The sequence below is a fragment of the Cladosporium halotolerans genome, assembly GCF_011745625.1.
Source record: "Cladosporium halotolerans strain TM138-S3 chromosome Unknown Sca37, whole genome shotgun sequence".
NCBI classification, from domain to species: Eukaryota; Fungi; Ascomycota; class Dothideomycetes; order Cladosporiales; family Cladosporiaceae; genus Cladosporium; species Cladosporium halotolerans.
The window spans coordinates 106,078-131,766 of record NW_027191488.1 but is presented as its reverse complement, the minus strand read 5'-3'; the positions used below and the strand labels follow the sequence as shown (position 1 = coordinate 131,766).

General features: G+C 57.0%; 14 protein-coding genes across 14 annotated transcripts; 5 read left to right on the top strand and 9 right to left on the bottom strand.

The window, feature by feature from the left end:
• Positions 1 to 146: 146 nt before the first annotated feature.
• WHR41_07872 (uncharacterized protein) lies at positions 147 to 2,111 on the bottom strand (the record flags this gene model as incomplete). Its single annotated transcript, XM_069376476.1, has 7 exons — positions 2,027 to 2,111; positions 1,941 to 1,973; positions 1,488 to 1,884; positions 1,367 to 1,438; positions 1,055 to 1,311; positions 944 to 1,001; positions 147 to 888 (listed from the first exon to the last, which is right to left on the bottom strand). Exons 1-7 carry the CDS (start codon positions 2,088 to 2,090, stop codon positions 147 to 149), a joined length of 1,623 nt encoding a protein of 540 aa, XP_069226350.1. The 5' UTR covers positions 2,091 to 2,111.
• Positions 2,112 to 3,293: 1,182 nt separating this feature from the next.
• WHR41_07871 (uncharacterized protein) lies at positions 3,294 to 4,274 on the bottom strand (the record flags this gene model as incomplete). The annotated part of the gene is made up of 1 exon (XM_069376475.1): positions 3,294 to 4,274. The coding sequence occupies one exon, from the start codon at positions 4,272 to 4,274 to the stop codon at positions 3,294 to 3,296; it is 981 nt and encodes a 326-aa protein (XP_069226353.1).
• Positions 4,275 to 4,829: 555 nt separating this feature from the next.
• WHR41_07870 (uncharacterized protein) lies at positions 4,830 to 5,467 on the bottom strand (the record flags this gene model as incomplete). The annotated part of the gene is made up of 2 exons (XM_069376474.1): positions 4,830 to 5,361; positions 5,421 to 5,467. 2 exons carry the CDS (start codon positions 5,465 to 5,467, stop codon positions 5,091 to 5,093), a joined length of 318 nt encoding a protein of 105 aa, XP_069226352.1. The 3' UTR covers positions 4,830 to 5,090.
• Positions 5,468 to 5,806: 339 nt separating this feature from the next.
• On the bottom strand, positions 5,807 to 6,235 carry WHR41_07869 (uncharacterized protein; the record flags this gene model as incomplete). Its single annotated transcript, XM_069376473.1, has 1 exon — positions 5,807 to 6,235. The coding sequence occupies one exon, from the start codon at positions 6,233 to 6,235 to the stop codon at positions 5,807 to 5,809; it is 429 nt and encodes a 142-aa protein (XP_069226394.1).
• A 536-nt stretch (positions 6,236 to 6,771) lies between these two features.
• Positions 6,772 to 7,512, top strand: WHR41_07868 (uncharacterized protein; the record flags this gene model as incomplete). The annotated part of the gene is made up of 1 exon (XM_069376472.1): positions 6,772 to 7,512. One exon carries the CDS (start codon positions 6,772 to 6,774, stop codon positions 7,510 to 7,512), a length of 741 nt encoding a protein of 246 aa, XP_069226396.1.
• WHR41_07867 (uncharacterized protein) lies at positions 6,966 to 9,692 on the bottom strand. The gene is made up of 3 exons (XM_069376471.1): positions 9,451 to 9,692; positions 8,555 to 9,346; positions 6,966 to 8,379 (listed from the first exon to the last, which is right to left on the bottom strand). The coding sequence occupies exons 1-3, from the start codon at positions 9,481 to 9,483 to the stop codon at positions 7,564 to 7,566; spliced, it is 1,641 nt and encodes a 546-aa protein (XP_069226392.1). The 5' UTR covers positions 9,484 to 9,692; the 3' UTR covers positions 6,966 to 7,563.
• Positions 9,693 to 10,368: 676 nt separating this feature from the next.
• On the bottom strand, positions 10,369 to 12,652 carry WHR41_07866 (uncharacterized protein; the record flags this gene model as incomplete). Its single annotated transcript, XM_069376470.1, has 2 exons — positions 12,100 to 12,652; positions 10,369 to 12,037 (listed from the first exon to the last, which is right to left on the bottom strand). Exons 1-2 carry the CDS (start codon positions 12,372 to 12,374, stop codon positions 10,369 to 10,371), a joined length of 1,944 nt encoding a protein of 647 aa, XP_069226393.1. The 5' UTR covers positions 12,375 to 12,652.
• Positions 12,653 to 13,974: 1,322 nt separating this feature from the next.
• On the bottom strand, positions 13,975 to 14,535 carry WHR41_07865 (uncharacterized protein; the record flags this gene model as incomplete). Its single annotated transcript, XM_069376469.1, has 1 exon — positions 13,975 to 14,535. The coding sequence occupies one exon, from the start codon at positions 14,533 to 14,535 to the stop codon at positions 13,975 to 13,977; it is 561 nt and encodes a 186-aa protein (XP_069226390.1).
• A 286-nt stretch (positions 14,536 to 14,821) lies between these two features.
• Positions 14,822 to 16,490, top strand: WHR41_07864 (uncharacterized protein). The gene is made up of 4 exons (XM_069376468.1): positions 14,822 to 15,133; positions 15,196 to 15,935; positions 16,003 to 16,130; positions 16,193 to 16,490. The coding sequence occupies exons 2-4, from the start codon at positions 15,295 to 15,297 to the stop codon at positions 16,336 to 16,338; spliced, it is 915 nt and encodes a 304-aa protein (XP_069226391.1). The 5' UTR covers positions 14,822 to 15,133; positions 15,196 to 15,294; the 3' UTR covers positions 16,339 to 16,490.
• Positions 16,203 to 17,762, bottom strand: ung1 (Uracil-DNA glycosylase). Its single transcript, XM_069376467.1, has 2 exons — positions 17,172 to 17,762; positions 16,203 to 17,115 (listed from the first exon to the last, which is right to left on the bottom strand). Exons 1-2 carry the CDS (start codon positions 17,549 to 17,551, stop codon positions 16,545 to 16,547), a joined length of 951 nt encoding a protein of 316 aa, XP_069226389.1. The 5' UTR covers positions 17,552 to 17,762; the 3' UTR covers positions 16,203 to 16,544.
• A 496-nt stretch (positions 17,763 to 18,258) lies between these two features.
• On the top strand, positions 18,259 to 19,197 carry WHR41_07862 (uncharacterized protein; the record flags this gene model as incomplete). The annotated part of the gene is made up of 1 exon (XM_069376466.1): positions 18,259 to 19,197. The coding sequence occupies one exon, from the start codon at positions 18,259 to 18,261 to the stop codon at positions 19,195 to 19,197; it is 939 nt and encodes a 312-aa protein (XP_069226395.1).
• Positions 19,198 to 19,916: 719 nt separating this feature from the next.
• Positions 19,917 to 20,861, top strand: WHR41_07861 (uncharacterized protein; the record flags this gene model as incomplete). Its single annotated transcript, XM_069376465.1, has 1 exon — positions 19,917 to 20,861. The coding sequence occupies one exon, from the start codon at positions 19,917 to 19,919 to the stop codon at positions 20,859 to 20,861; it is 945 nt and encodes a 314-aa protein (XP_069226387.1).
• An 85-nt stretch (positions 20,862 to 20,946) lies between these two features.
• WHR41_07860 (uncharacterized protein) lies at positions 20,947 to 23,715 on the bottom strand. The gene is made up of 2 exons (XM_069376464.1): positions 22,749 to 23,715; positions 20,947 to 22,698 (listed from the first exon to the last, which is right to left on the bottom strand). Exons 1-2 carry the CDS (start codon positions 23,676 to 23,678, stop codon positions 21,238 to 21,240), a joined length of 2,391 nt encoding a protein of 796 aa, XP_069226388.1. The 5' UTR covers positions 23,679 to 23,715; the 3' UTR covers positions 20,947 to 21,237.
• A 152-nt stretch (positions 23,716 to 23,867) lies between these two features.
• On the top strand, positions 23,868 to 25,517 carry WHR41_07859 (uncharacterized protein; the record flags this gene model as incomplete). Its single annotated transcript, XM_069376463.1, has 2 exons — positions 23,868 to 24,021; positions 24,073 to 25,517. The coding sequence occupies exons 1-2, from the start codon at positions 23,895 to 23,897 to the stop codon at positions 25,515 to 25,517; spliced, it is 1,572 nt and encodes a 523-aa protein (XP_069226337.1). The 5' UTR covers positions 23,868 to 23,894.
• Positions 25,518 to 25,689: the final 172 nt, after the last annotated feature.

Genomic DNA, 25,689 nt, shown 5'->3' with positions numbered 1-25,689 from the left:
TTCAGAATTATAAATTGGTAGCGAACGATCGCACTCTCACTGTGACAGGAAGTCTACATAAGGTAACCTTGTAGCCAATGCTTAGTCCTGTATTCATGTACAGCTCGAACCTTCTACAATCTTCTCCATGTAGAATTGCTCGCCATCTATGCACCCTTAACCTCCACAGTGCCAGCTTCATCAACGCTCTTCTCATCATCCATAGCCTTGCCAACATTGCCCCTCTCGACCTGGGCCATGTGGTTGGTAGCCTTCGTCGTCTTCCAGGCAGGCGTGCCGACATACGGGATGCCATTCGGGTCCTCGAACATCAGCTGCGTCTCCTCGAGCGTCTTGCCAGCAGTCTCAGGGAACAGCAGGGCGGCGTGGATCAGCATGGCCAGGTTGAAGACGCCGAAGATGATGTACACCTTCCACCTGATCGTCTCGAAAGCAGTCGGCACGAAAGCGCCGAGCGCGGTGTTGAAGGCCCAGTTGGCACTGGTAGCCAGCGCGACGGCCTTGCCACGGACACGGAGGGGGTAGACCTCGGGCGGGTAGACCCAGGAGACAGGACCCCAGGTCATGGCGTAGCTGGCAACGAAGAGGTATGTGCAGGCGATGAGACCCTTGGCAGGGGCGCCGGAGACTCTCATGGATTGTTGCGGGACGTTGTCGATGCCGCCGGGAACGACCTCTCCAGTGCCGCCCATCATGCCGGCGTTGGCGAACATGAATGTCATCATGAGGAAGGCACCGATGATAAGCGGCTTGCGGCGACCCCAGCGGTCCATCCAGATCAAAGCAGGGACAGTCATGACGACGTTGATGATGTACTGAATGGACGAGGCGAGGAGGTTGGCATCGCCTGAGTAGCCGGCCATGGCAAAGATGTAGGTGATGTAGTACCTGCGGAATCTGTAAGTAAAGCTGTTCGGTGGTAACAGGACGAATGCCGACCTACATCATGACGTTCATGCCAGTAAGCTGAGACCAGATCTGAGTAAACATGCCAATGTGGGCTGCAGGGATCGTTAGCTTGGTTTGATCAGGTCGGCAATCTCAAGATACGTACTTCGGTAGATGTTCTTGGGGTAGAACAGCTCCCAATAGGTGACATCCGCGAACTGGGCGTCTCTAGCACACATTTCCTTGATGTCATTCAACTCGTACTGGACGAAAGGGCTGTCCGGGTCACCCTTGCCGTGGATGAGGGTAAGGATGCGGTGAGTCTCCTCCCATCGATCTTTGCGGGCAAGCCAACGAGGTGACTCGGGCATGAAGATCATGAATCCAAGGAGGAGGACTGCAGGGACCATTTGAATACCCCAGCTGGAAGTTGATTAGTCAATGCTTTGGCGATAAGAGTTGGGTAACAGAAACATACGGAATGCGGAAAACAGCGGTGCTGTAGTCGTAAGGAGTTCTTCCACCAACGAACGAAGCTCCGTAAGAAACGCTGATACATGTTAGCTAAGCAAATGCACATCAGAATGGTTGATACTCACTAGTAGAGGATCAAGATGCCCCAGGTGATGGCCCACTGTTGCAGACCGACAAGGCGACCACGCTTCGTCGGCGGCACACACTCGCTGATGTAGACAGGGACCTGGGCGGACTGAATGCCCACGCAGAAGCCGTTGATAATACGTCCAACGATAAGCATGGCAATGTTCTGGGAAGCGCAGATGATCGCCGAGCCGATAATCCAGATCACGCAGCCAATCATGATGGCTTTCTTCCTGCCCAGGATATCTGACAGGTAGCCCGAAATCAATGCACCAAGCCACGAGCCAGCGGTCATGGCTGCTGTGATGCCTCCCTGTACACCTGTGCTCGGGCCTTGGCAGTTGCCATCTTCATCAATACCGCCCTGGTTGAAATAGCACTTGTAGGCTTGCGTGCCTTGAAGCTCTGTCAGTTCGTATTACGTATCGACCAGCTCAGGCGAGGTATCTCACCAAGAATAGCACTCATAGAAGAGATATCGAAACCTGCTCCGTGTTAGCTTTGCCCGTACGACATTGCGTCCCCTGGACAGCCATACCGAACAAACCGCCGCCAATGACGGCGACGGCAGCGATCACATAAATATTGCTGATGGTGTACATGGTTGCCTCACAGTGCAGGCCAAGCACAGGTGTGAAAGAAAGAAACAGGGAGCGAGCAAAATCTATCAGAGGAGGGTCACCGACATATTATATCGACGGCGAAACGCACGGATAGGCGGCACTTGAGGCCAACAGCTACAAACCCTGCCACCACCATCCTTCGACGCAGCAGTTTCTCCTCGCCTCCAATCTCCAAACTCCGTTCGTTCTCCACACCACCGCAAGCGATTTGCGCGTGGGCTCTCCGCTTGTGCCGTGGGGACTGCTTCGCGCCCAGGGGGTTTGGCCTCTGGAGAAGGGACGGGGTGGAGTTAGCGCTCGGGATGTGGACAACGGGGCATGGAGTCTCCAGAATTCTGGTCGGGACAAGCATGTCGGCCGACGATGCTGCGGCGCGATTGACAACTCCATTGCCCGATGTGTCCGTTCAAGGACTTGGCGCCATCCTGAATTTCGGATTGGAGAGCTATGCCCTATCACGTGGGAGGGCATTACTTGTTCTCCAGCTCGGGAGGGTCGTATCCGACGTAAACGACGCGGCTGACAGGCGAAAAAACCCTAAGCTGACGGCCAATGATCTGGGCGAATCGCCATCTCCGCGTACGTTTGAGCTCGCATATGTCGGAGACTGTTGGAAGGGCGGCGTAGGCGGCCACAAGGCTCAGCCCACAGCGTTACATCGTCGAGTCATGAGCGGTCAGAGGTGAAGATATTGGCAACGCTTGCAGGGTTTGTTGCCTGTCCATCGGCACGGCATTTGCACACAAGGCGGCGCGACGGCGTTTGGGCGTTTGCTTGTCTCAACCTAAAGGCCCGTTCGCCGCGCCACGTCGTCAGGTGTCGCAGCGTTGGGATGGACGGAGAAACTCGACATGGACGCGACAGGTCAATCTCGGGGCAGGTCGCCTAATCGGCTGGTCCGGAGAGTGCAGCCCTATATTCGCTTGCCCGGTTGCCTCGATGTGGTAACGAGCGGCAAGCCGTCACGAGCGCGACCAGGTTTGGCGTGCGTGGGTGGCGTTGACGGCCCGTGCAGGCGGCCTCCCTTGTTCCAACGTCTGTCGGTCACCACGTGAGAAGTGTGGGTAGGTGGAGCTGAGCTTCTCGACTGTTTGAAGACTAGGATGTTGAATTCTGTTCTACGAGTAAGACCACCAAGACTTCTTCAACGTTATTAATCACCGGCGCAAGTTTTCCATTTTCCTAGGCTATGCTCCGCGGAAGATCGATCTCAACTACCCAAGGGTGCTGCTGCACGCCCTCCTCAGGGCCCTCAATAGCAGCGTTGACGAATAGCGTCTTCCCGGGATCCACTCTCTCGCGAATCTCGCAACATCCTTGGAGGTCATACTCCTCGACCTTCGCTTTCTTCTCGGCAATCACCCCTGGAGCATCGAATTTTCTCACCCGGAGACCCGCCAGGCTCTCGATGGGACTCGACCGATCATTGTCGATATCCGTGAAGTGCGACGGCGCTTCGCTTAAGGTCTCGCGCCATGCCACGAGCTTTGCGCCCCAAGCCTCATGGATGTGACCGAAGCAGTGCATTTTAGGCTTCACACGAGCGATAGCTGCGAAGAGACTGGGGCTGCCAGCGCGGTTCCTTGAGTCTGTGTAATCCAGAACGCCTTTTGGTGGTGAGTGTGTGATCACCACGTCGGTATCTGGCGGGATTATCCAGCCATGTTCCTCCTTGGAGCGATACTGGAAGCCCCAGGTGCAGGAAGACGACGCCGTGTACGGCGATGCGTACACCGACAGACATGCGCCGTTGGCGAGCGTGAAAGTGTAAGTGCCCTCGTCGAGGAAGACCAAGCCAGCAGCTTTGCACTTGTCGGTCTCGAATAGAGCTCGTGCTTCGCCAGCGTCGCCATAGACTTTCTTGACCAGAGCCGCGTCTTCGCTGGTGGTATGATCTTTAAGCTTGTCTAGGAGTATTGGGGCGTCCATTGAGAAGTCATGATTGCCGGCGATGACCAGTTTCAACGGGGCATCGATTTCGAGCATCAAGTTCAGAGAGGTCTTGAACTCTTCGAGCTTCGATTCTTCGGTCAAGTCGCCGCAGTGGATGGCAACGTCGAACTTGCCAGCAGGTTTGTGGATCAAATCATCTCCATGGGTGTCAGAGATGATCAGAAACCGAGTGCTAACGTAAGACGTCATATCGGTACAGGCTTGCGACATGGATTGTTCAACTGTCCGTGAGCCCGATGAACCTGATGATATTGATTGCTTTCTTTGCGGTGTTGACATACGGACTCTTAAGGGCGTCTCGCGGCTGTTGGAATTGAAATGCCCTACACTTATAGGCGTTGTCACCCTTTCAGAGTACAATTTCTTTTATGATGACATGAGGACAGCCGTTCCCTCAAGTCAGCCACTCATATCCCGCCCAAGACACATATCGTGATTCGATATACCAGACAAAGTTCGAGTGAGGACGGACCCTTGGCCTCAAATACCCAGTCTCAAGCCAAGCACAAAGGAAGCGGCAACATGTTGCTCCTTCCCATATATACCCAACCTACTCCGAAGCCCGGCGGTCATTTCCTGTCCAAATGGCGATGTGCAATTTCGAAGATCTCGCCAGTCGCGCATTTCATCCAGCAGCTACCAGCGCTTCTGTGCTCTTCACAACTCACAAGAGGTCATTCCAGCATGCCAGGCAACTCAAGCAAGCAGCGATCAGCAGCAATCTTGTGATCACGAATCGCGACTCCGCTGAGAAGCGTCGCTGCGTCTTCGTCTTCAACTCCACAATGTATTTGTACAATCTATGCGACTCCTGTACAGCCCTCTATCAATACATCAATCCCCACAAAACAGAATTCCCACTCTCTCTACCCACTCGTAATCATTCATCACCCCTACCCAACAAGCAAAAGCCCCCATCGCCCAGAAACCCGAACCCACGCGTGCCCAGCCCGTCGCCCAGACCCGCGAACTTTCCCCCACATCACCCGACCTCACTCACCAAGCCCTCCACATCCCGGCGCAAAATCACATAACAGCACAGCAAACGATGTCCTGCCCGGCTCCATCCCTCCCAGCATCCCGGCCGACCCTCACGCCAGCCTGGCGGAATTCGCAAACCCGTTTGAAGCGCATGTCGGGCTTGGCGGGGCCGCAGCGCGGGCAGGCCCATTCGGGCGTGCAGCAGGGCAGGCCGTGGAGGTGCGGGATGCTCGCTGGGCCGCGGGGCTGGCGCGCGGAGAAGTCGGGGCAGGTGAGGAGGTTGTGGGTTGGTTGGCAGGGGGTGAGGAGTTCGAGCCTGGGGGTTGGTGTTAGTTGGTTGGAAGGGTTTGGGCGGCGTGAGAGAGGGTGATGTACCAGGTGTGGCCGCAGGTTGGCGAGTGGCGGAGGCGGGTCGTGCACATTTGTGGTTGCGTGCGAAGTTGTGGTTGTTGGCGGGTGGTGTTCGAGAATGGCGATTGCGATTGGTGTGAAGTGGTTCCGCCAGCTCACGTACGCCATTGATGTTTCTTCTGGGTCGACGGCCTTCCGCGCGACAAAGGCTGACAAGTTTGCTCGCAAACATTGCTAGCAGTCGCGTGATCGTTCTCCGGCAGGCCGCAAGCTCGATAGTTCGAGCACCAAACTCAAGCCATCATGACCACACAATCATGTGCATTCACATGCCACCCAACTCCATCAACCCAACCCACACCTCCCGCTGCGCCTCCTATGCTCCGCTCCCGAAACAAAGAAGCACCACATCAATTCTTCCCCTCCCTCTCCGCCGCCCTCCTAGCCTCCACCTCCGCCTCATTCCCCTCCACCTCCCTCTCGCGAATACTCCTCATAAGCTCATACATCTGCGCGACCTGCTCGTCGCTCATCTTGTCGACCTTGGCCTTATCCATCTTCTCGCCCCGCCAATTATCGCCCTCGACCATCTGCGCGTAGCCCTGCCACTCGGTCAAGAAGCCCACGATGTGCACGGGGTTGTCGATCTTCTGGTGCGCGCGGAACTCGGCCTTGACGTACTCATCGCCGAGCAGGCGCATTTCGGCGGGGAGGTGTTTGCGGTGGGCGCGGAGCAGGCGGCGGTAGAGGGGGATCGGGGGCAGGAGGGCGAGGGGTTCGGGTTTGAGGCCTTTGGAGAGGGAGGTGGGGGTTGCGAGGAGGCGGAGGGCGGGGCGCATGGTTGCTGGCGAACAGGTGGTGGGGGTTGATGAGAGGCGAGGATGCTGGGTATCAAGGTGTAATGTACAGTAGGGGGAGGTTGATGGCGGAGTTTTGTGTATTGGATGTCAATGGGAGGTCGAGTTGAAGCCAGAGCCAGAGCCGGGCGGTGCCGACGTCATCGAGCGCCGAAACTGGCTGCGGGCTTGAACTTCTCTGCACGAGTCGCATTGGAGACCCTTGAAGACCGTTGCTAGTGCTTACATTATCATCCCTTGTATTCGTTGCCTTCTTCGTCTTTTCAAGAGAAGACGAGTGTACTGTCTTCAAGCCAGGTTGCTCAACCAACCTTACAAGATCGCCAAAATCAGCATAAGCGACATCGAAGTTCTCGCTCCAAAATCCAACCCATCAAAGAGACCCCAAGCCTCCTGCGGAGAAAGAAAGAATCGCGAAAACCATCAAACAGCCTGCCCGCCAGCCTTGCTCAAAATCTCAAATTTAAAGAGAACTTCAAATAAATTCTGGAGTCAAGCCACGAAAAATAAAACTAAAGATGCTCCCAACCCCCTCAACAACCCACGTCTCCTTCGACGCCATCTACGAGCCCGCCGAAGACTCCTACCTGCTCCTCGACACGCTCTCCTCCGCCAGCGAAACCGCCTTCCTCGCCTCCCACTTCCCCTCCCCCTCAACGCCCAGCCCCCTCGTCCTCGAAGTCGGCGTCGGCTCCGGCGTCGTCCTCGCCTTCGCGGCCGCGAACGCGCAGACGATCTTCGGCCGCGCGGACGTCGCCTTCCTCGGCACGGATGTGAATGCGCTTGCCGCGAGAGCAGCGGCGCAGACAGTGCGGGGCGCGGTGGCGGAGCAGGCTGAGCCGCGGGCGGCGTTCCTGGATGTAGTGGAGGGGGATTTGACGTCGTGCGTCAAAGATGGAGAAGTGGATGTTCTGGTGTTCAACCCGCCGTACGTGCCGACGGAGACGCTGCCGGCGCCGCTGGACGCGGAGGCCATGGCGTCGCCGGAGGTGTTTGAGCGGGACTCGAAGTTGCTTGAGCTTTCGTATGCGGGTGGCGAGGATGGGATGGAAACGACGGATCGGTTGCTGGAGCGGTTGCCGGGCGTGCTGAGCGCGCGGGGCGTGGCGTATGTGCTGCTTTGTGCGCAGAATAAGCCGGAAGCGGTCAAAGAGCGCATTCGTGCGTGGCCGGCTGGATGGTGCGCGGAGACTGTTGGGTCTAGTGGAAAGAAGGCTGGGTGGGAAAAGCTTGTCATTGTGCGCATCTGGCGCGGCTGAAGCGTCGGGAAAAGTGCTGCGGGGCTGAAGGCAGACCGCGAAAGCGGCGCTTCATTCGAGCTCGGTCGGGTCCAAGTCACTGCGGTAATGGAAGTTGGACAGGCCCTCGTTCCAAGGCTCGTTGGCGCCGAACATTGAGTCCGCAGGCTTCGGTTTGGGGGGAAAGATCGCCAACCCCTGGAGATCATCCGAGAGGCACTGCGAAGCTTGACGATCGCGGTTCTCTTGACCGTCGAGCGGGAAGAGATTAATGTCGAACTCCTCCTCGTCATTGCACATGCGATCGTTCAGGCACCCAGTCTTGTACTTGAGCACCTCGCTCATCTCGCCACGATGAGTGGCAACATGCTCCATGTACATTCTCGTGCTGTGATATACGGCGCCCTTACCGGTTGCGAAGGTGCAGAAGATGCATTGGTACGCAAATTGCTGGCCTTTCACCTGCTTCTGCTGAACGTGCGACTTGGCAAGGAACGCCCAGCGCCATTTCAGGCCAAGAGGCTCGTCCTTCCAAACTCGCTCCCAGATCTTGTCCGCTTTGAGCTGCCCCATGAAGCTGCACTTGGCGGATCTGCAGGCCAGGTACTGGATGGTGACTGAGGAGTAGCCGGACCGAGAGTAAGCATGCTCATTGTGTTTTTCAAAGGCTCCTCTGTCGCCATTTTGGAGGCGAACGGCATTTTTGCAAAAGCCAAGGTAGTGGTTGTCTGGCGTGGGAGTCGGCACCATCACGGAAGAGTTACGAAGCATAGCTGGGCCAGACGAAGTACGCTGGACGGGTGGGGGCGAGTTGGACATGGGGTCTGCTGCTACCATCTCCGGCGACTCTGCTGTGTTTTTTGTTCCCCAGATTTTAGCTGGGTCATCCTACAAAAGAGCGATCAGCACGGCGGTCACGTATCTCACGTTCGCTTCATACGCACTGTGAAATGGTCAGGATCTTGTTCTCAATCGTTGATTTCAGATAAATTGACTCACCCTCCCAAGGCTGGTATCTGAAAGTCGTGCTCGGTACAGTCGAATGGCTCGAGCCCGCACTGACCGACGACCTCGCATCACTGGTGACCGTGGCATTCCGCGTCGGGCCATTGACAGGCGATTCCGGCTGAGGCGATTCTTTCACGCCTTCTTCCACAACAACAGCAGGCGTCTGCACTCCAGACCGCTCCCCATGGCTGCTGTTCGTCCTCGCGTGGCGTAAAAAGTGAAGGAAACTGCCACGCTTAGTTGGCTGTCGAGGCAAGTTCTCGGCGCCCGATGCGGCGTCTTCTTCTCCTGACGCGTCGCGAGAAGCGGCGTGATTAGCTTGTGCCCATGCTGGGGTCGGCCTCAGATCGGCTGTTGAGGATGATGAAGCGGGCAGAGCTCTTCGCTGCTGTTGAGTGAAGGAGTCCGATCTCGCAGTGGCGTGCGAGGAGGTCGGGGACAGCTCAAGATCGTGAATCGGCTCGGCAGTAAGTAAACGCTGGCGCAGCTCGATCAGCGTGTTCATAGACTTGTCTCGCCCGGCGTCAGCGACGTCTACGAGGTGTCTGAAGTCCGTGAAGGCATCGTCGAAGGCAGCATTGCGTAGCTCCTCGAGCAAGCTTCCTTGCAGCTGGATAGTGATTTGCTGCAGCGCGATAACGGCGATGGTGTCCCCAGCTTCGAAAGCCTTGCCGAAGCGCGAGATGCCTCGCTGCTTCTCGCGCTCGATGTCCTCCGGCGCCTGGTCGATTGATTCCTCGAGGAGGCGCGAGGGTGGTGCGGCGCGTTTCTGCGCGCGCTTGACTTTAATTTTCTGAATGATATGCCCACCATCGCGATAAGCGGAAACGACGGCGGCGACGCAGGCCTGGGTGACAGATTAGCTGTTGTCAAGAGGAGGTATATGGATTCTGAGAGCGAGGCTTCGCGGTCGAGGCGTAGGTGGGGCAGAGCTGAAGGGAGTCTACTGACAATGACGCCCACTACTTCGCCCACAACCGACATGTGGGAGACTCAGGTGAGGTAAAGGCCAAAGCTGGCATCACGGTACGGGTGCTGGTTGGGGTGCACGTTTGGAGTGTCGTGAGTGAAGAAGATACCAGACGGACAGGGCAGGACAAGGCAAAGACGGGACAAGACTCGACAAGGACAGCGGCTGCAGGCTGAGGTCGAGGGTGGGCTGTGGGCTGTGTTGGCGCGGGTTAAGCTCTGCTGGCAGGCCTCAGCCTCTGGCGACGGATTGCGTGCAGCGCTGTGGCGTGCCGGTGCATTCAGCTCGTCACATGCACACAGCGAGAGCCGTCGCTTATGGGCCTCCAGCAACGACGCAATTGTGATCATTCTGGCCCAACACCAACGCCTCGCTTAACGCGCCGATCTTGGTGGGCAGCTTTATTGACACGACCCTTGCTGATGCTCTCTCGCGCGCGCCTATGTAGCCCTGCCCCGCGCGATCGTCATCGCACCACCCACGCACCGCACATGGCATCGCGGCTGGACCCGATCGACTGGACCTCCATCCCCGCCTCCCGGTCGTGCCCGGAAGTCTATCGCCACCAGCTATGCACGTGGACAGGCACAGGTGTTGGCGAGGTACCTGTGGCTGTACCGTGCAGGAGCATTCAGCCTGTTGGTGCGAGACATACACGATTGCTGATTCAGCTCACAATCTGAATCTCCGACATGGATGCAGTGAATCGTCTTGATTCCTTCTCCATGACAGCTTCACACCGACCACACTCTTGTGACGTTGACGGCCGTGTGCCACCTCGCAGGGCCGCATCTCCATACAATTATCCAGTGGATGAACGGGACAACTTCGATGCGATCGTCGTTTATACATTCTTGATCTCATATATACATCTACTCCACCCTCTTCCCTCTTCCCATCTAGTTACCAGACCACCAAGTGTAATTGTTCGTCTCCTCGACCGAATCCCACACCAGCTCACTGCTGCTGTCCTCCGGCCTCTCCGGCCAAACGTTCTTCAGCCCAACCCAAGCCTCGAAGCTCTTGACGCGCGCCTCGCCCTCCTCGCCAACAAACACGCCGTAGCCCGTGCTGCAAGTCTGCGACGGGTAGACACGGGTGCTGAGCGCGAAGCGCTCGTTGACAAAGACCTCGACGAGACTGCCGTCGACGATGACGTGCATGACGATGTCCTCGACCGCGCCGGTGGCCGCCATCGTGTACGGGTGGAAGTAGCCCGTGACGGTGGCGTTGCCGAACTCCTTGATCATGCTGCTGGCGCTGCGGTCGACGAGCACGGTGCTGTTGGCGGGGTTGTAGAAGACGTGCGTCTTCTCGGAGCCGTCGGGCGAGGCGGCGATGACGAGGCCGACGGGGCCGCTGGAGGCGCCGGAGAAAGTCGCGAGAAGCTCGTAGGAGGCCGCGGAGGTGTCGGCGAACATTTCAGAGGAAGTGAAGGTTTCGTTCGTCGCGTGGCAGGCGTGCCCGGCGCCCTCGCGGAGGCCTTCCATGACGTCCGACGCGGGCCGGCGGCCTTGCGTGGAGACGTCGTAGGTGCCGTCGGCACGCTGGGAGAGGAAGGAGTCACCGGTGTTGAGGCTGCCGTTGGGGTTGAGGACGCCGTGGGTTTCGTGGACGAAGATCTCGCGGGGGATGGCCAGGGCGCCTTGGAAGCCTTGCTGAGTGGCGCTGAAGAGGCCCTCATCGCCGACAAGGTCCTCGCGAGTCCAGACCCACTGGATGCGGCGGTCGTTCTTGGTGTCGTTGAACTGAGTGATGGCGTAGCCGTTGCCCCAGTCAGCGACGCCGCCGGCAATCTGGTTGAACTGGGCACTGCCGTTCTCGCGAGGAGTGATGGTGCCTTCGGCCCAGAGAGCCCACTGCGGGGACTGGTGGAAAGAGACATTGCCACCCTCGGTGCCGTAGGTGGTGTAGTAGTGGAGGTTGCCCTTGCTATCAGGCAGCGAGTAGAAGCCGGAGACTTCGAAGTTGAAGGCGTTGCTGCCAGTGGCAAGCACAGGGCCAAAAGAGGAGTTCGCCTCGGGCTCCCAAAGAGAGCCGAGGAAAGTCCAGTCAGTGAGATCGCGAGCCGGGGCAGACCAAAGAGGCATGCGCGGGCCTACACCCTTGATACCGGATCCCATGACCATGTAGTAGTGGGGCTCGGAAGCACCGAGCAGATTGTCCATCGCAGGCCAGGGCTCGAAGAACGGGTCACGGTGGCCAGTGACGTTCCAGTACATCGGGGCAGTCTCAGTCGTAGCGTTGATAACGGGGTTGTTCTCGTACTGCTGCCAGGTGTCGCCGCCGTCAGTGCTGTAAGCAAAGCTCTGAGTCTCGGTGTAAGGCGTGTATGGGATGCGCCAGTTGGTAGGCAGGTAAGCCACGGATGTGTAGAATAGAAGCAGTGTGCCATCCTGTTCACCCTGGAGGTTCACTGGCTGGCCGGTGCCACTGAAAATACCCAAGCCGTTGTATGAGCCGTTGCCAGTCGGGCCCAGGGCCAGCGCCTCACTGTCGCGCCAGCCGCCCTTGTCAGTCCAAGTGATCATGTCCTTGCTTGTGGCATGACCCCATGAAATGTTGCCCCTGTACAAAAGAAGCACGGTTAGAAGCTGCTCATAATGGGAATGCTCGAGCAGGAGACTTACCAGTTGATGTGATTGGGGTGCCATTGGTAAAAGATGTGATATTCATCCCTCATGGGATCGTACATCGGCGCGCACGCATCGTTCAACCAGCCAGCCGGAGCATTGACATGGCTGTACGGCCTCCAGCGAGTGAAGAGAGTGTTGTTGCCCGAGGCACGAATTTGGTCGGCGTCGATGCTGGAGCAAGACTCGTGATCGCGTCGATCCAGCTGGCCCGACGCCAGGACAGCAGGCAACGCTGCGAGGCAGGCCGCAGACAGAGAGAAAGTCTTCATCTTGATAGTCCCAACTAGGCGAGGTGATGGTAGATCCGAGGGCCTGGCATCATGGCGAGGGACCGACGTTTATGTAGTATTGCTTGCCGGTGGACACCGGAAATCACCGCCCAGACCACCCTGTATTGGCATGGCTGGGCCTCCATACGAAGGCCCGTCCGGGTGAGGAGGCGCAGGCATCTTTTTTTCTTTGGTCAACAAGCGTGAGGTCATTGCAAACAGACCCCGCCCATGCCGCCCATGTGGGCTGCGGTAGCGCGCGCCACGAGCCTCGCTTCCCCATGGGAGTGGGGAAGAAGGGCCGAATAGAAGCGACTCCACTCCTTGCCCGGCGCAGGTCGTGGCAGGGCTAGGAACAGGCATGGCTATGCGTCTCTCAGGACGACCAACCTTGCGCCCACATGGAGATCGCTGGGCCGAGATCTGCCCATGTGATGTGGTGTCTTGGTGGAAAAGAACGATGCGGTGGCTGGAAGCTTCCTGTATGTCAATCGGCTCTTGAGTATGGTACGGCTACGTCTGCCATGATCCTGAGGGATTTTGCCATTCCACGGTAGAAGCCATAGCCCGTGCATGGCCCGTAGTGCGCGTTAGGGTCGCATGATATGAAGATACGCCGTGGTACCACCGCGCTCATCCGCACGGAGCCCCATGGAGTGAGTATGGAGACACTACTCCAGTGACCCTAACCACGAACAGTAACTAGTCCTCAACATCGATCGGGTCTGATTCCCCGGCCGGCTTCGGCACAATTGACAGAAAGAGAAATCCTGCGCAAGTGGTCGCTGGGCTACATTTGTACGGAAGCGTGTCGCGCGCTTGCATTGGCGTGGTGTAGCCACGCAGTGTTGGGCATAAAGACGAAGCAGCATACTGTGAAATTGCATTCTAATGAAGCATCCAGTCGCTTTTTGCAAGGCTGCCCTGAAGATTGCCATGACCGCATGGAACATGAACGAAGGCCGGTAAAACTCAACCAACCAAGCCGTGCAAGGTGCGCTGACACCTCGCTGCCAGTTGCCAGTCCGCACATCAAGCTTGCCAGAAACAGTCTGTGGTGGGCTGGCCTAGACCAGCCAGTGGAGAATCTGTTTACGAAGCCCATTGTTCTGCAGCTTCTAGCGCCGGCAATCAACATGCTGGTACGCATTCTTGCAAACCGCATGGCCATTCGAATTTGCGCTTTGGCATGGAATCGTCGCATGGGCGCTTTCCCAATAAGAAACGAATGTTACCATGTGTGTAGACGAGCACACTCTTCCCAGAAATCTCAGCCGATGGATACATGCATTAGCTCCTCAGGACTCGGTATTCATTCATCTCCACGGTTGTTGGCCGCAGCGGCCGTCCGCATCAGGTCCATAGATCGTTGTACATTAATATTCCGTATGATATCTTCCACAGCCACGGATCCCGTGCATTTCCTCCCGATACCAGTACTGAACACAGAAACTCCTGAATCGGTCCGCGCGCATTGCCTCTAGCCTCCAGAACGCGAGCGGCCAACATTCGAGTGACGCCCAAGCAGTCGTCTTCCAGACAATGATCATATCTTCATCACAAAGGCAACTCCTTCTTGTTCTTCGCCCAAGTCACACCCTCAATCCCTCTTCCCCTCATCCCTATAAACCTCCACTCCAAACACCCTCCCCACAACCCAACTGTGCCCCGCGACCGAAATCGGCCCACCCCTCCAAAGCGGCAGCACCTGACTCCTGTCCTTCCTCCTCGCCTCGATGTCCCTCAACAGCGTCCCGCGCTGAAAAGCAACAACATCCCGCCCCTCAATCCTCCCGGTCCCCACATCCGCCGCCAGCGCCCACAGTCCCACAGCATCCGCGCGCCCCGCCCAGCCGTTCTGCGCCGCGAGCTGCACGAGCTCGGAGCAAGAGTAGGATTCCTTCTCTTCCACGGGCACGCCGTCGAGAAGCGTTTGCGTTGTCGAGACGGAGGGGACGTGGATGTTGAGGGAGAAGAGGCCGGTGTTCTTGAGGTAGAGGTGGCGGCCGACGGCGATGGCGAGCGCGACGGGGAAGTCGAGGCCGAGGGCGAGGTTGCCGTGGAGGGAGTCTTGGAGGCGGATGGTTTGCGTGTCGGGCGTGGGGGAGCGATTGGAGTAGAAGGAGAGGAGGCGGTGGAAGGGTGGGGTTTGCGTGGTCATGGTTCTTGTGCTTATGCCTGGCGGGGGTTGAGTGGTGGAGCGAACTGTTTTGGCTGTGGGAGGGGGGTTCGGCGCTCCCCTTGTGCAACTTGGGAGTTGAATCAATGATTACACTGTTGAGCTTGTGAATTCAAGGATACCGAGTTCATGATGGGATGGCAACATGCTTTCTCCCGTTTGTCTTGTGCGACTTGCGACTCGCATGTGATCAACGATGACCTCACCGGACTTCGCCGAGCTGTTCGAGCACAGACAGAGCAACACCACCGCAGTCTATAATATTTCGTACCTACAACACAGCTTTCATTTGCATACGACATATCATGAGGAAATATGACATTGTCATATATGACTGCATATACAATCGCTCAGGAGCGGCTGATCGAAGCTGTTATGGCTTCATTCCTAGTTGAAAGCTACCTCAACGATTATGATGTGCTACCTGGATTGTACTTCCCTCTACGTCTCGTCTAAATCCCTCACGCAATCTATTCGGGTACGGCGGGGCGCACTGAGTTGTAAAGGCAAGAGAACTAAGACAAGTATGGCAACGCAATCATTTCCCAAAACGGACCTACAGTTGCAGCGAGCTCAGGCTGTAGGTAGCTACCTAGTTCACACCTCGGGTAAGCTCGTAATCACCGTCTAACCTTGCAAGAGGTATAATGCCAGAACCCCAATCATTTTTGCAGCCCAACAACCGTTTCAATTGTTCCTTCTGATACCATCCATCGATATCGTGACTCCAGAAAAGCAGCCATGGCTCCCACCGAATTCAACCACGCCCACGCCATCGACCCATCCTCGCCCCTCAACACCTCCAACCTCAAAGGCAAAAGCGTCGTGATAACCGGCGCCGCCAGCGGCATAGGCGAAGCCAGCATGCGCGGCTTCGTCTCCGCCGGCGCCTTCGTGACCTTCGGTGACCTCTCGCGCTCCCGCGGCACCGCTCTAGAAACCGAACTCGGCTCCTCCTCCGTCAAGTTCGTGCCCTGCGACACGCGCTCCTGGCCCGACCAAGAGAATCTCTTCAAAACCGCGCACGCACTCCGCGGTAGAATCGACATCGTCTTCGCCAACGCCGGCATCTCCGGCCTAGACCCCGTCTTCGCCCCCTCAGATCCGTCCGCCGAAGAGCCTGCAGAGCCCGACCTCAGCATCCTGACGACGAACCTGGTCGGGTACATGTACACGGCGAAGCTGGCGCTGCACTATTTCGCGCGGCACCCTGACGCCTCCGCGGACCGGAGTCTGGTGATGACGGCGAGCGTGGCGGGCTACGCGGACCACAACGGCGCGGTGCAGTATTCTGCGGCGAAGTTTGGGGTGCGCGGGATGATGAGGAGTCTGAGGCAGGTGGTGCCGGCGTTGGGCGTGAGGGTGAATTTGATTGCGCCTTGGTGCGTGTTTGCACTTGGCTGATGATGATGTGATGAAGACTGTGGTAGAAAGACTGACGGTTTGTAGGTTCGTGCGTACGCGGATCATTTCTGGCGCGGCGCTGGAGAAGCTTCAGAGCCATCAGATTCCGTTCGCGCAGGTAGAGGATGTTGCGGCTGCTGTTGTGCGGTTGGCAAGCGATGAGAAAGCCAATGGTGAGTTGTGCTGAGCATGATGCCATCTGCGGAGACTATCAGAACTGACGAAACTGGCGCAGGTCGTGCTTTGGCGGTCGTGCCCAGGGAAATTGAGCCCCACGGATACGTTGACATGGAAATGGACGATGATGGCAAGGAAGATGTCATTGGGAGGCTGCAGGCGAAGATCAAGGACGTCAGTATCAGAGTTCCTGCCAAGGAGTGAGATGCGACATCGTTGTCTGCGTGGTCTGGTTCGTGTGATGTCGATGAAATGCGTGCTTTGACTTGTCCGATACTCCTGTTGCAATACACCTGTATCCGTTCTGCAATGTGATCGAACGATGATCGTGCACGTTTTACCAAACAGAAATCTCGCTTACACGCACATCCAATGTACCCAGAGACGCGTCCATTCTCAGGATACAACGCTCAGACGCCAGCGTCCTCCGGAGCCACGTTCAAGTCCCAATTGATCTCGCCATCCTCGCCGTACCTCGTCTTCAACCACTCATTCGTCTTTTTGAAATGTGCACAGTCAAAGAAGCCTCTACTCGCGCTCAGCGGGCTCGGATGCGGGCTCTTCAAGACTAAATGCTTGCTGCCGTTGACACCCTTGACTCTCTGCTCAGCAGGCTTGCCCCAAGCCAGGAAGACTACACCGCGCGTACGCTTTGCAGCAACAGTATCAATGACCTTCTGCGTGAACTTCTCCCAGCCCTTTCCGGCGTGCGAGTTGGCTTGGTGTGCGCGTACGGTCAGGCAGGTGTTGAGGAGAAGCACGCCACGCTCAGCCCAGGGGGTGAGGAGGCCGCCATTCTTGGGCGGCGGCGTGAAAGACGGATAATCTTTTTTGAGGCACTTGTAGATATTCTGGAGAGAGGGAGGAGCGGGTGTCGGTGGGCGAATGGAGAAACAGAGGCCGTGGGCTTGATTCAAGTTGTGGTAGGGGTCTTGGCCGATGATGACTGCTTTGACGGTCGGGAGGGGCGTGTGTCGGGACCTGGCGTCTTTTTAGCGACCGCATGAATGAGACGTGAATGCATACTCTGTACGTACCATGAGTAGACATCTTCCAACGGCGGGAAGATCTTAGCCCCAGACTCGCCCTCTTTCTTCAAGAAGCGCTTGAGATTGAGGAAGCTTTCGCTGGTCACTTCATCTTTCAACGCGCCGAGCCAGCTCTCGTGTAATGTCTCGATCTCAAGCTTGAGAAGCTCCTTGTGTTCGTCTGACAGTTTTGCAATCCATGCCTCTTTGTCAAACTTGACAGGCTGCGTCTCGGGCGCTGTGGGATCCGAGGCCGGCTTCGCTGGATTTGTGCTGGATGTTGACGGGTTCGGTTTCGGAGCGCCAAAGAAGGAGGTGATGGAGCCGTTGGCTTTCGGCTTTTTGGCGGCGTCAGCAGCGACATCGCCGGCTTTGCGTTTGAGAGACATTCTGGCGTGTGTGCTTCAATGGTGGTGTTTCAATTGGCGACGGATTGAACGTCCCACGCGAAGTTCAGGGTCGGGTTTGGAAGACGCGTTTTGGGCGACTTGCATGACGTCTTCGCGTCGCGCGTGGCTCGGGAGCGGCCGTACATGTGGCGTTCGTCCTGCGATGAATGAGGTGTATATCAAGGTATAATTGCCTTTGCAAGAGATACCGTGTCTTATGAATAAATGCATTGAATGAGCGCCTAGTAGTAAAGCATCTGGTGTTGTGAGGTCAGGCACCGAGGCAAGTTGTGAAGGCTTCTTCGGTGTCCGTCAGGCAAGAGTATACATGTGCTTTGCGGCTCTCGCGGAGCTCGAATGAACGGACGATCACCGCCATTTCACACTGACAGAAATTGAAAACGCTCACGAATAACAAATACAAATTCGGCGTTACGCCTTTGTCACCACTCAGAGAGCTCTTTGCCGATGTGTTTGTCTTGGCTCTTACCATCACAGATGTTCCGAGACATCGATACAGAACCGTGGCTGTGCTGTCATCCACGTCATCGGTGTGGCGCTCACGGTCACAAGTGAGGTCGCGATGAGATTGGAACCTGGAACCTTCTCGCCTTGTACTACACAGCCTGTGAGCAGTTGCCACCCTAACCACTGTCATATAACCTCCTCAAGAGACCAGAAGATTATCGAAAGGTCAAGCACACATTATGGCGAATCCTTCAGAGCCGCCGCCCTCATACGAGACCGCTGTGAAGAACAATACCGGCAGCAGCAACCAAGCTAGCAGCTCTTCCCAGGCACAAGACCACGCCAGCTCCTCACATCTCCAAGTCCCGGGCCAGAACAAAGATGGCATTCCGTCGACCGCTCGCCGCTCCATGGAAGACGAGGGCCGCGCTCTTCCCAAAGGCTGGGTGCGTACATACGACCCAGAAAGCGACCATCAGTTCTTCGTCGACACCACGAAAGACCCCCCTCGCAGCATCTGGACGCACCCATACGATGATGACGAGTACTTGAACTCGCTTCCGAGCGAGGAAAGAGAACGCATCGAAGAAGAAAGCATGCGCCACCCGCACGACAGCCAACCCAGCAAGGCGGACATCATGCACGACCACACAGACGAGGAGGATGTCCCCGGCGAGTTGCCGCCGCGGCCACAGGGATCTGGCACCCAAAACAAGGGCAAGAGATCACTGGGCCGCCGAATGAAAGACAAGATCACCGGCACGACGCACGAAGAGCGTGAACAAGAGCGCGCTCGCAGGGAGCAGAAGGAGCGCGAGCTTTACCAGCGCCATCTTGCCATCCGAAACGCAATGAACAAGGCGATGCAGACTGGCGAGCCACAGCTCATTGGTAAGGATCGCGATGGGCAAGACGTCTGGTTGCAGCCGCCGCAGTATCGGGGCTCCTCGAGATACCCAGGCGGATACGGAGTCAGCCCGTACGGCAGTGGCGGAATGGGCGGATGGCCTGGTGGTATGTACGGCGGCGGCATGTATGCTCCTCCGGGCATGTACAGCAGGCCTGTCATGCCGTACGGTCGGCCGTACGGCAGAGGTTATGGCGGTGGATATGGCATGCCTTTGGCGCTTGGTGGCGGCTTGCTTGGCGGTGCGTTGCTCGGAGGTGCCCTGTTCTAGGCATGTGGCCTTGACCGAGGATCATTGCTATACATGGACAGAATACAACAGTTTCTGTTTGCACGAGGTTACGACTGCTATGATGTTTCTGTAAGATAGAGGACACAAATGAAATCCCCTTCACCTGTCACCTTCGGTCTGTCCTTTGATTTCAAGATAAGTGTGATATCCCGATTGAAATGAGTATGTGTAACCTTCGTCGTGACACGCTATCCCGTCGCATACAGCCATGCTTTTACTCTCGGCGGCGTCAAGGTCTGCTTCTCGAAACGGCACGGCTGGCGGACGCGCAAGGCTCGGCGACCCGTGGCCTTGGAGGAGCCCCTCCACCCCTCTCTCAATTGCCGACCGAGTCGCTTGCAAGAATGACGCCGAAAAAGGTGCGCTGCTTAAACATGAGGCCGTCCTTCGTTAGCTCTGCTGCCGCTTGCATTTCTCAACAATTCACCTCCTCGATCTAAACAGCCGACCTTTGTCGGCAACGGCTCGGCGTCACTTCACTCCAACGCGAGCAAATCTTCCGAAGACGAGGCTATCTTCTCCCATAAAACCCCCACCCCGACCACAAAAGTGGCATGTCCGCAAAATACAAGTCTCAGCCTTTCAGTACAGGGACAGCGCGTGCTCAATTGCTTTCTTCCCATTTCATCAACCCTCCCTTCCCTTCATCTCCGCCACCACCTCCCTCCACCTCAGACGCCAGAGACGTTCCGATCAAGATGAAGCTCCTCTACCCTACCTCCCTCGTCCTCGATGTGCAGAGCCTCGAGGGTTTCTCCGTCGACCTCCAACCCTACGATGTCAAGAAAGAGATCCCCGCCGAGCACCTCGACGCCGAGGTCCTCGTAACATGGACGAACACCGCCGACAACCTCAAGCACGCCGCCGCCAACATGAAGCAGCTGAAATGGATCCAATCCCTCGCCGCCGGCCCCAACGACGTGCTCGGCGCCGGCTTCGACCCCAAGACCGTCACAATCACAACCGGCTCCGGCCTGCACGACGCCACCGTCGCCGAGCACGCCCTGGGCCTCCTGCTCGCCTCCGCCCGCAAATTCCACGAAATGCGTGACTACCAGACGCAGCAGAAATGGCCCGGCCACCTGGGCGGCCCGCAGCCCGACCGGCCCAAGAACGCCTTCACGACGCTCCGCGACGCCAACGTCCTCATCTGGGGCTTCGGCAACATCGCCAAGACGCTCACGCCCTACCTCACCGCCCTGGGCGCCAATGTGACGGGCCTCGCGCGCCACGCGGGCGTGCGCAACGGCATCGAAATCCACGCCGAGGCCGACCTGCCCTCTCTGCTCCCCAAAGTCGACGCGCTCGTCATGATCCTGCCCGGCTCAGACACAACGAAGCACGCGCTGAACGCCGAGCGCCTGAAGTTGCTGCCGAAGCACGCGTGGGTCGTGAACGTCGGGCGCGGGACAACGGTCGACGAGGCGGCGCTGGACGCCGCGCTTACGAATGGTGAGATTGGCGGCGCGGCGCTCGACGTCTTCGAGACGGAGCCACTGCCCGGCAGCTCGCCGCTGTACAAGCAGAAGGACGTAATCCTCAGCCCTCATGCGGCGGGTGGAAGGCCGCAGGGCGCCGAGGGGCTGATTGCGGAGAATTTGAGGAAGTTCATCGCTGGGCAGGAGCTGAAGAATGTGATTTGAGGAGGAGGCTTATGTCTTGACGATTTAACGCGAACTGGTTGTAGATATCTTGGACGCCGAGAGGGGCGCGATATATCATGGAATACAAGATACAACTACACTTATTCGGCAGTTTCAATCTTCTCTTGAGATGGAATAATTGGCAAAGGAAGCACACTGCTTACTCTTCATCGCCAATGGTAATGTCTCGGCTCAGCTTCCGGCCGTATGTAGTATGCCTACCCACGTGGGATTTTGACGATGTCGGAAAAGAAGGAAGCAGAGTTGTATGGTGATCCGCATAATCTATGCTTTGCATTTTAATCCACGCTCAATCGTCTCCCACTAACACAGCCGTTTTTCATGAAACCCGTAAGCACCTTAGACAACCACAAACCTACTTCAGCGCGCTGCTCAGCCTCCTCTCATCCCTCAAGTTCTTCATCATCTCGATCGCCTTGTCAACAGGCACGAGCTCGCCCATCTTCTGCGTCTCGGGAATATCGCGGTTGCGGATGTTGACAGAGCGGGAGTCGCGCTCCTGGGCACCGACGACCATGATGAGGTTGTACTGGGCGAGCTGGCCGGTGCGGATCTTCTTCTGCATGGTGTTGCCGGAGATGTCGATGTCGGCGTGGAAGTGGTGGCTGCGGAACTCCTTCTGCAGCTCCTCGCAGTACTCGTTGGCGGCGGCCATGACAGGGACGATGAGGATCTGGCGCGGCGACAGCCAGAAGGGCCACTTGCCGCCGAAGTGCTCAGTGAGGATGGCGATGAAGCGCTCGAAGGAGCCGTAGATGGCGCGGTGGATCATGACGGGGCGGGCACAGCCGGGGGTGAGCTCGCGGCGGTAGTGGCCCTCGTCCTTCTTGACGGCGCTGGAGTCGGCCTCCGCGGGGGGCGCGGAGCGGACGACGAGCTTCTCTTCGGGCTTCAACTCGCCGTCGGCGGCCTTCTCTGCGGGCTTCTCCGCAGGCTTCTCAGCGGACTTCTCCTCCTTGGCCTGGGTCTCGGCCTTCGCGGCGGCGTCCTCAGTGCGGTATTCGAGGTTGAATTGCTGGGGAAGCTGGAAGTCAAGCTGGATGGTGGCGCACTGGAACTCACGCCTGAGGGCATCGGAGATGGTGATGTCGATCTTGGGACCGTAGAAAGCACCGTCACCAGGGTTGAGCTCCCACTTGGTACCGGTGGATTCCTGGAACTCGTCGAGGGCCTTGGTGAGCTGGGCCTCGGCGCGCTCCCACGTGGCAACGTCACCCAGGTGGTTCTCGGGCATGGTGGACAGCTTCATCTTGAAGGTGAAGCCGAACAGGCCGTAGACAGCCTGGAGAAAGTCGAACAAACCCTGAATTTCCTGCTCGACCTGGGCCTCGGTACAGAAAATGTGAGTGTCGTCCTGCATGAAACGGCGGACACGAGTGAGACCGGTCAGGGCACCAGACGCCTCGTTACGGTGGAGAATACCGAAATCAGCAATGCGCATAGGCAGCTCGCGGTAGCTGCGATCCCTGTGGCCGAACAGCAGGCAGTGGCCGGGGCAGTTCATGGGCTTCAGTGCCCACTGATCCTTCTCGACCTCGAATGTGAACATGTCCTCGTGGTAGTGCTGCCAGTGGCCGGACTGTTTCCAGAGAGCAGAGTTGTACATGTTGGGAGAGTTGACCTCCTGGTAGCCGCGGTTCCAGTACTCGTTGCGAATGTATGATTGGAGCGCGTTGTAGATGATCATGCCGTGGGGAAGGAAGAAGGCAGAGCCGGGAGACATTTGGTGGAAGAAAAAGAGCTCCTGCTCCTGGCCAATCTTGCGGTGGTCACGCTTGGCGGCCTCTTCGAGCATGTGCTTGTGGTCGGCGAGAGCCTAGATTGAATTAGCACGGGTATAGCATTGTGCCAACGTGATTTCCTTACCGCCTTGTCAGGGAACGAGACACCGTAGATACGCTGCAGGCTGTCGTTCTTGGCGTCACCAAGGAAGTAACTTGCGGAGTTCTTCATAATGTCGAAAGCCTTAATCCTGCCGGTGTGAGGGACGTGAGGACCTCTGCACAGGTCAATGAGGGGACCACAGCGGTAGACAGTGGTGCTTGTGCCGTCAGGGATCTTGTCCTGAATGATGTGCTGCTTGTACTTGTTGTAGGCGAACATCTCGAGAAGATCCTCCTTGGTGAGCTCGAGACGCTCAAACGGCTGCTTCTCCTTGATCGCCTTCTCCGCAACCTGCTTCAAGGGCTTGTAGTCGGCAGCCGACACTGCGCCCTGATCAGGGAGCGCCATCTCGTAGTAGAAGCCGTCCTCCACGGGCGGACCAATGCACAGCGAGCAGCCATAGTGTCTCTCGCAGGCCTCGCCCAGAATGTGAGCGCTGCTGTGCCAGAAAACCTTCTTGCCCTCGGGGTGCTCGAAATCCAGGAGCTCCAGCTTGCAGCTCTTCTCGAATGGCCTCTCCAGATCCCAGAGGTTACCGTCGACCTGGGCGATCACAGTGCGCTCGAACAAGCTCTTGGAGATCTCACGTGCGATGTTACCGGGTGTGGTCTCCCAGCTCTTGCCCTGCTTGACCGCGCCAGACGCAAGGGTGATCTCGATTTCCTCTCTAGGCTGCTTCGCAACCCACTCATCCCTCTCAGCCTTTCTCTTGTCGAAGATAGCGTTACGGGTAGCAAAGTATTCCGGCGGCGGGGTCATCTCTAGCGGGCGGCCGCTGCCCTCGTCCTTCTTGGCCTTGGGCGCCATGGTGGGTGTGTACAGCCGAGTGAAAAGGAGTGTTGTAGTGAAGCGCGGAGGCTTTATTCGTTTTGCGCAGAGGAATCTAGGAGTCAACAACGCTCTGGCAAGCATACAGGAAAATAGTTTGGGTGGAGGGGCTCAAGTGGGTATCATTGGATCTGCGCAGAACAGCCGGCGCACAAAATGTGGTGACTCTTTCGGCGCGTTGCTTTGCGGGGTCTCCCGCATCCGTGTTTCAAACGGCGACACCGCGTCAAGCGATGCCAATGGTGATGGCTTCAATTCGGACGCTTTGATTGAATATCATAACTTCAATAACATGCCATCATGATGGTGTTATGGTATCATTTAGTAGCCGCGCTGGCCGTATGGACGGCGCCCGCAATCGCCTCTCGTGAACAGATTGTCTTCAACAATCAGGATCACCCAAGGGTTAAGCAGGTTGCCATCATTGGTATGGGTGTGCGGGTCCACACTATTGAGAACCTTCACTGATTATCATAAGGTGCTGGAGCCGCCGGATCATCATCTGCCTATCATCTCTCTCAATTTGCTGAAACTGCCGGCATCCCTGTGAACGTAACCATCTTCGAGAAAAATACTCAAATTGGAGGACGATCCACGACAGTTCACGCCTACGATGATGCCAGTTTTCCCATTGAGCTAGGCGCCAGCGTCTTTGTAGAGGTGAACCGCATCTTAGTCGACGCCGTCAAGACGTTCAATCTGTCAACGTCCTCCTTCAGCACGACAGGAGAAGACATCCCTGGCCCTGACATCGGCGTCTGGAATGGCAACCAATTCGTCTTCACCCAGGACAACGAAGGCGGCTGGTGGGACAGTGCTAAGCTGTTCTACAAGTACGGGCTCTCTCCGCTTCGCACGCTGAACCTCATGAAAGCCACAGTAGGGAAGTTCTTGAAGATGTACGAGGAGCCGGTCTTCCCGTTCGCATCTCTCACGCAAGCCGCCCAGAATGTTGGATTGCTTGCCGTGACTTCTGCGACTGGTGAAGACTTTCTCCGTGAGAACAACATTGGCACACCGTTCGCAAGAGAGATCATCCAGGCCAGCACGCGCGTCAACTACGCACAGAACATTGATAATTTCCATGGCCTTGAGACCATGGTCTGCATGGCGAGCCGTGGTGCAATGTCCGTTGAGGGCGGCAACTGGCAGATCTTTGCCAACATGGTAGCTTCTTCGAAATCGAGCATCCTGCTCGAGACGGAAGTGACGAAAATAGAGCAGGCTAAGGATGGCGGCTTCGACCTGATCTCGAAAGGCCTGTCGCCCGAGCTTCACTCGCAAATATTGACATCGAGGTTCGACGATGTGATTCTGGCGGCACCATTTCAATATTCCAACATCGACATCAGCTCAATCGACTTCCGCACGCCCGATGCCTTCCCTTACGTGAAACTCCACGTGACCTTATTCACATCGCCCCATCTCCTCTCGCCTGCTTTTTTCGGCCTCTCAGCCAACAAAGCAGCCCCTCAAGTCATCGTGACAACTCTCCCGCCAGGCGAACATCCTCCTGCAGACGCCACGGCCGGCAGTCCGGGATTTTACAGCATCAGTCTGCTCCAGGATATGATCAACCCGAAGACTGGTGCAACTGAATATGCGTACAAGATCTTCTCACCGGCGCCGCCCAATAGCACGTTCTTGGCGGCTTTGCTGGGTGTCGAATGCGAGGAGGGTGAGGTTAGTGACGAAGACATCACATGGATCTACCGCAAGGCGTGGCACAGCTATCCGTATGAGTATCCGCGGGATTCGTTCGAGGATGTCAAGCTTAGCAACAACCTGTGGTATACTAGTGGCATCGAGCGGTTCATTTCCACCATGGAGACCAGCGCACTGATGGGGAAAAACGTGGCAAGGCTGGTTGTTGATAGGTGGCTGCAGGCGGACAAGCTCGGTATGGGGAGCACTGACCTATGAGTTGAGGTGGATACCTCTGTTGTGCATCAGGCGGCATTATAGGTAAACGTGCCTTGCAGGTTGGCATTATGACAAGTTTTGTTTTGTGATTAACGGTACCTCGGTCCATGTCTGCCGTATCTGTCACAAATCATTAAACGATCGTCCTGTGAACGCGATGCATCCATTGTTT

What these genes read in the sequence shown, in the direction of transcription:
- WHR41_07867 (XM_069376471.1), bottom strand. Translation starts at nt 9,483, where the DNA reads ATGTCGGTTGTGGGCGAAGTAGTGGGCGTCATT. An exon ending in GCGAAGTAGTGGGCGTCATT is followed by an intron (nt 9,347 to 9,450) that starts GTCAGTAGACTC and finishes TCTGTCACCCAG; the next exon opens with GCCTGCGTCGCCGCCGTCGT. An exon ending in CCAGTGATGCGAGGTCGTCG is followed by an intron (nt 8,380 to 8,554) that starts GTCAGTGCGGGC and finishes GCTCTTTTGTAG; the next exon opens with GATGACCCAGCTAAAATCTG.
- WHR41_07864 (XM_069376468.1), top strand. Translation starts at nt 15,295, where the DNA reads ATGGCTCCCACCGAATTCAACCACGCCCACGCCATCGACCCATCCTCG. An exon ending in GTGAATTTGATTGCGCCTTG is followed by an intron (nt 15,936 to 16,002) that starts GTGCGTGTTTGC and finishes GACGGTTTGTAG; the next exon opens with GTTCGTGCGTACGCGGATCA. An exon ending in AAGCGATGAGAAAGCCAATG is followed by an intron (nt 16,131 to 16,192) that starts GTGAGTTGTGCT and finishes AAACTGGCGCAG; the next exon opens with GTCGTGCTTTGGCGGTCGTG.
- ung1 (XM_069376467.1), bottom strand. Translation starts at nt 17,551, where the DNA reads ATGTCTCTCAAACGCAAAGCCGGCGATGTCGCTGCTGACGCCGCCAAA. An exon ending in TTGGAAGATGTCTACTCATG is followed by an intron (nt 17,116 to 17,171) that starts GTACGTACAGAG and finishes AAAAGACGCCAG; the next exon opens with GTCCCGACACACGCCCCTCC.
- WHR41_07860 (XM_069376464.1), bottom strand. Translation starts at nt 23,678, where the DNA reads ATGCTTGCCAGAGCGTTGTTGACTCCTAGATTCCTCTGCGCAAAACGA. An exon ending in TCTCGTTCCCTGACAAGGCG is followed by an intron (nt 22,699 to 22,748) that starts GTAAGGAAATCA and finishes AATTCAATCTAG; the next exon opens with GCTCTCGCCGACCACAAGCA.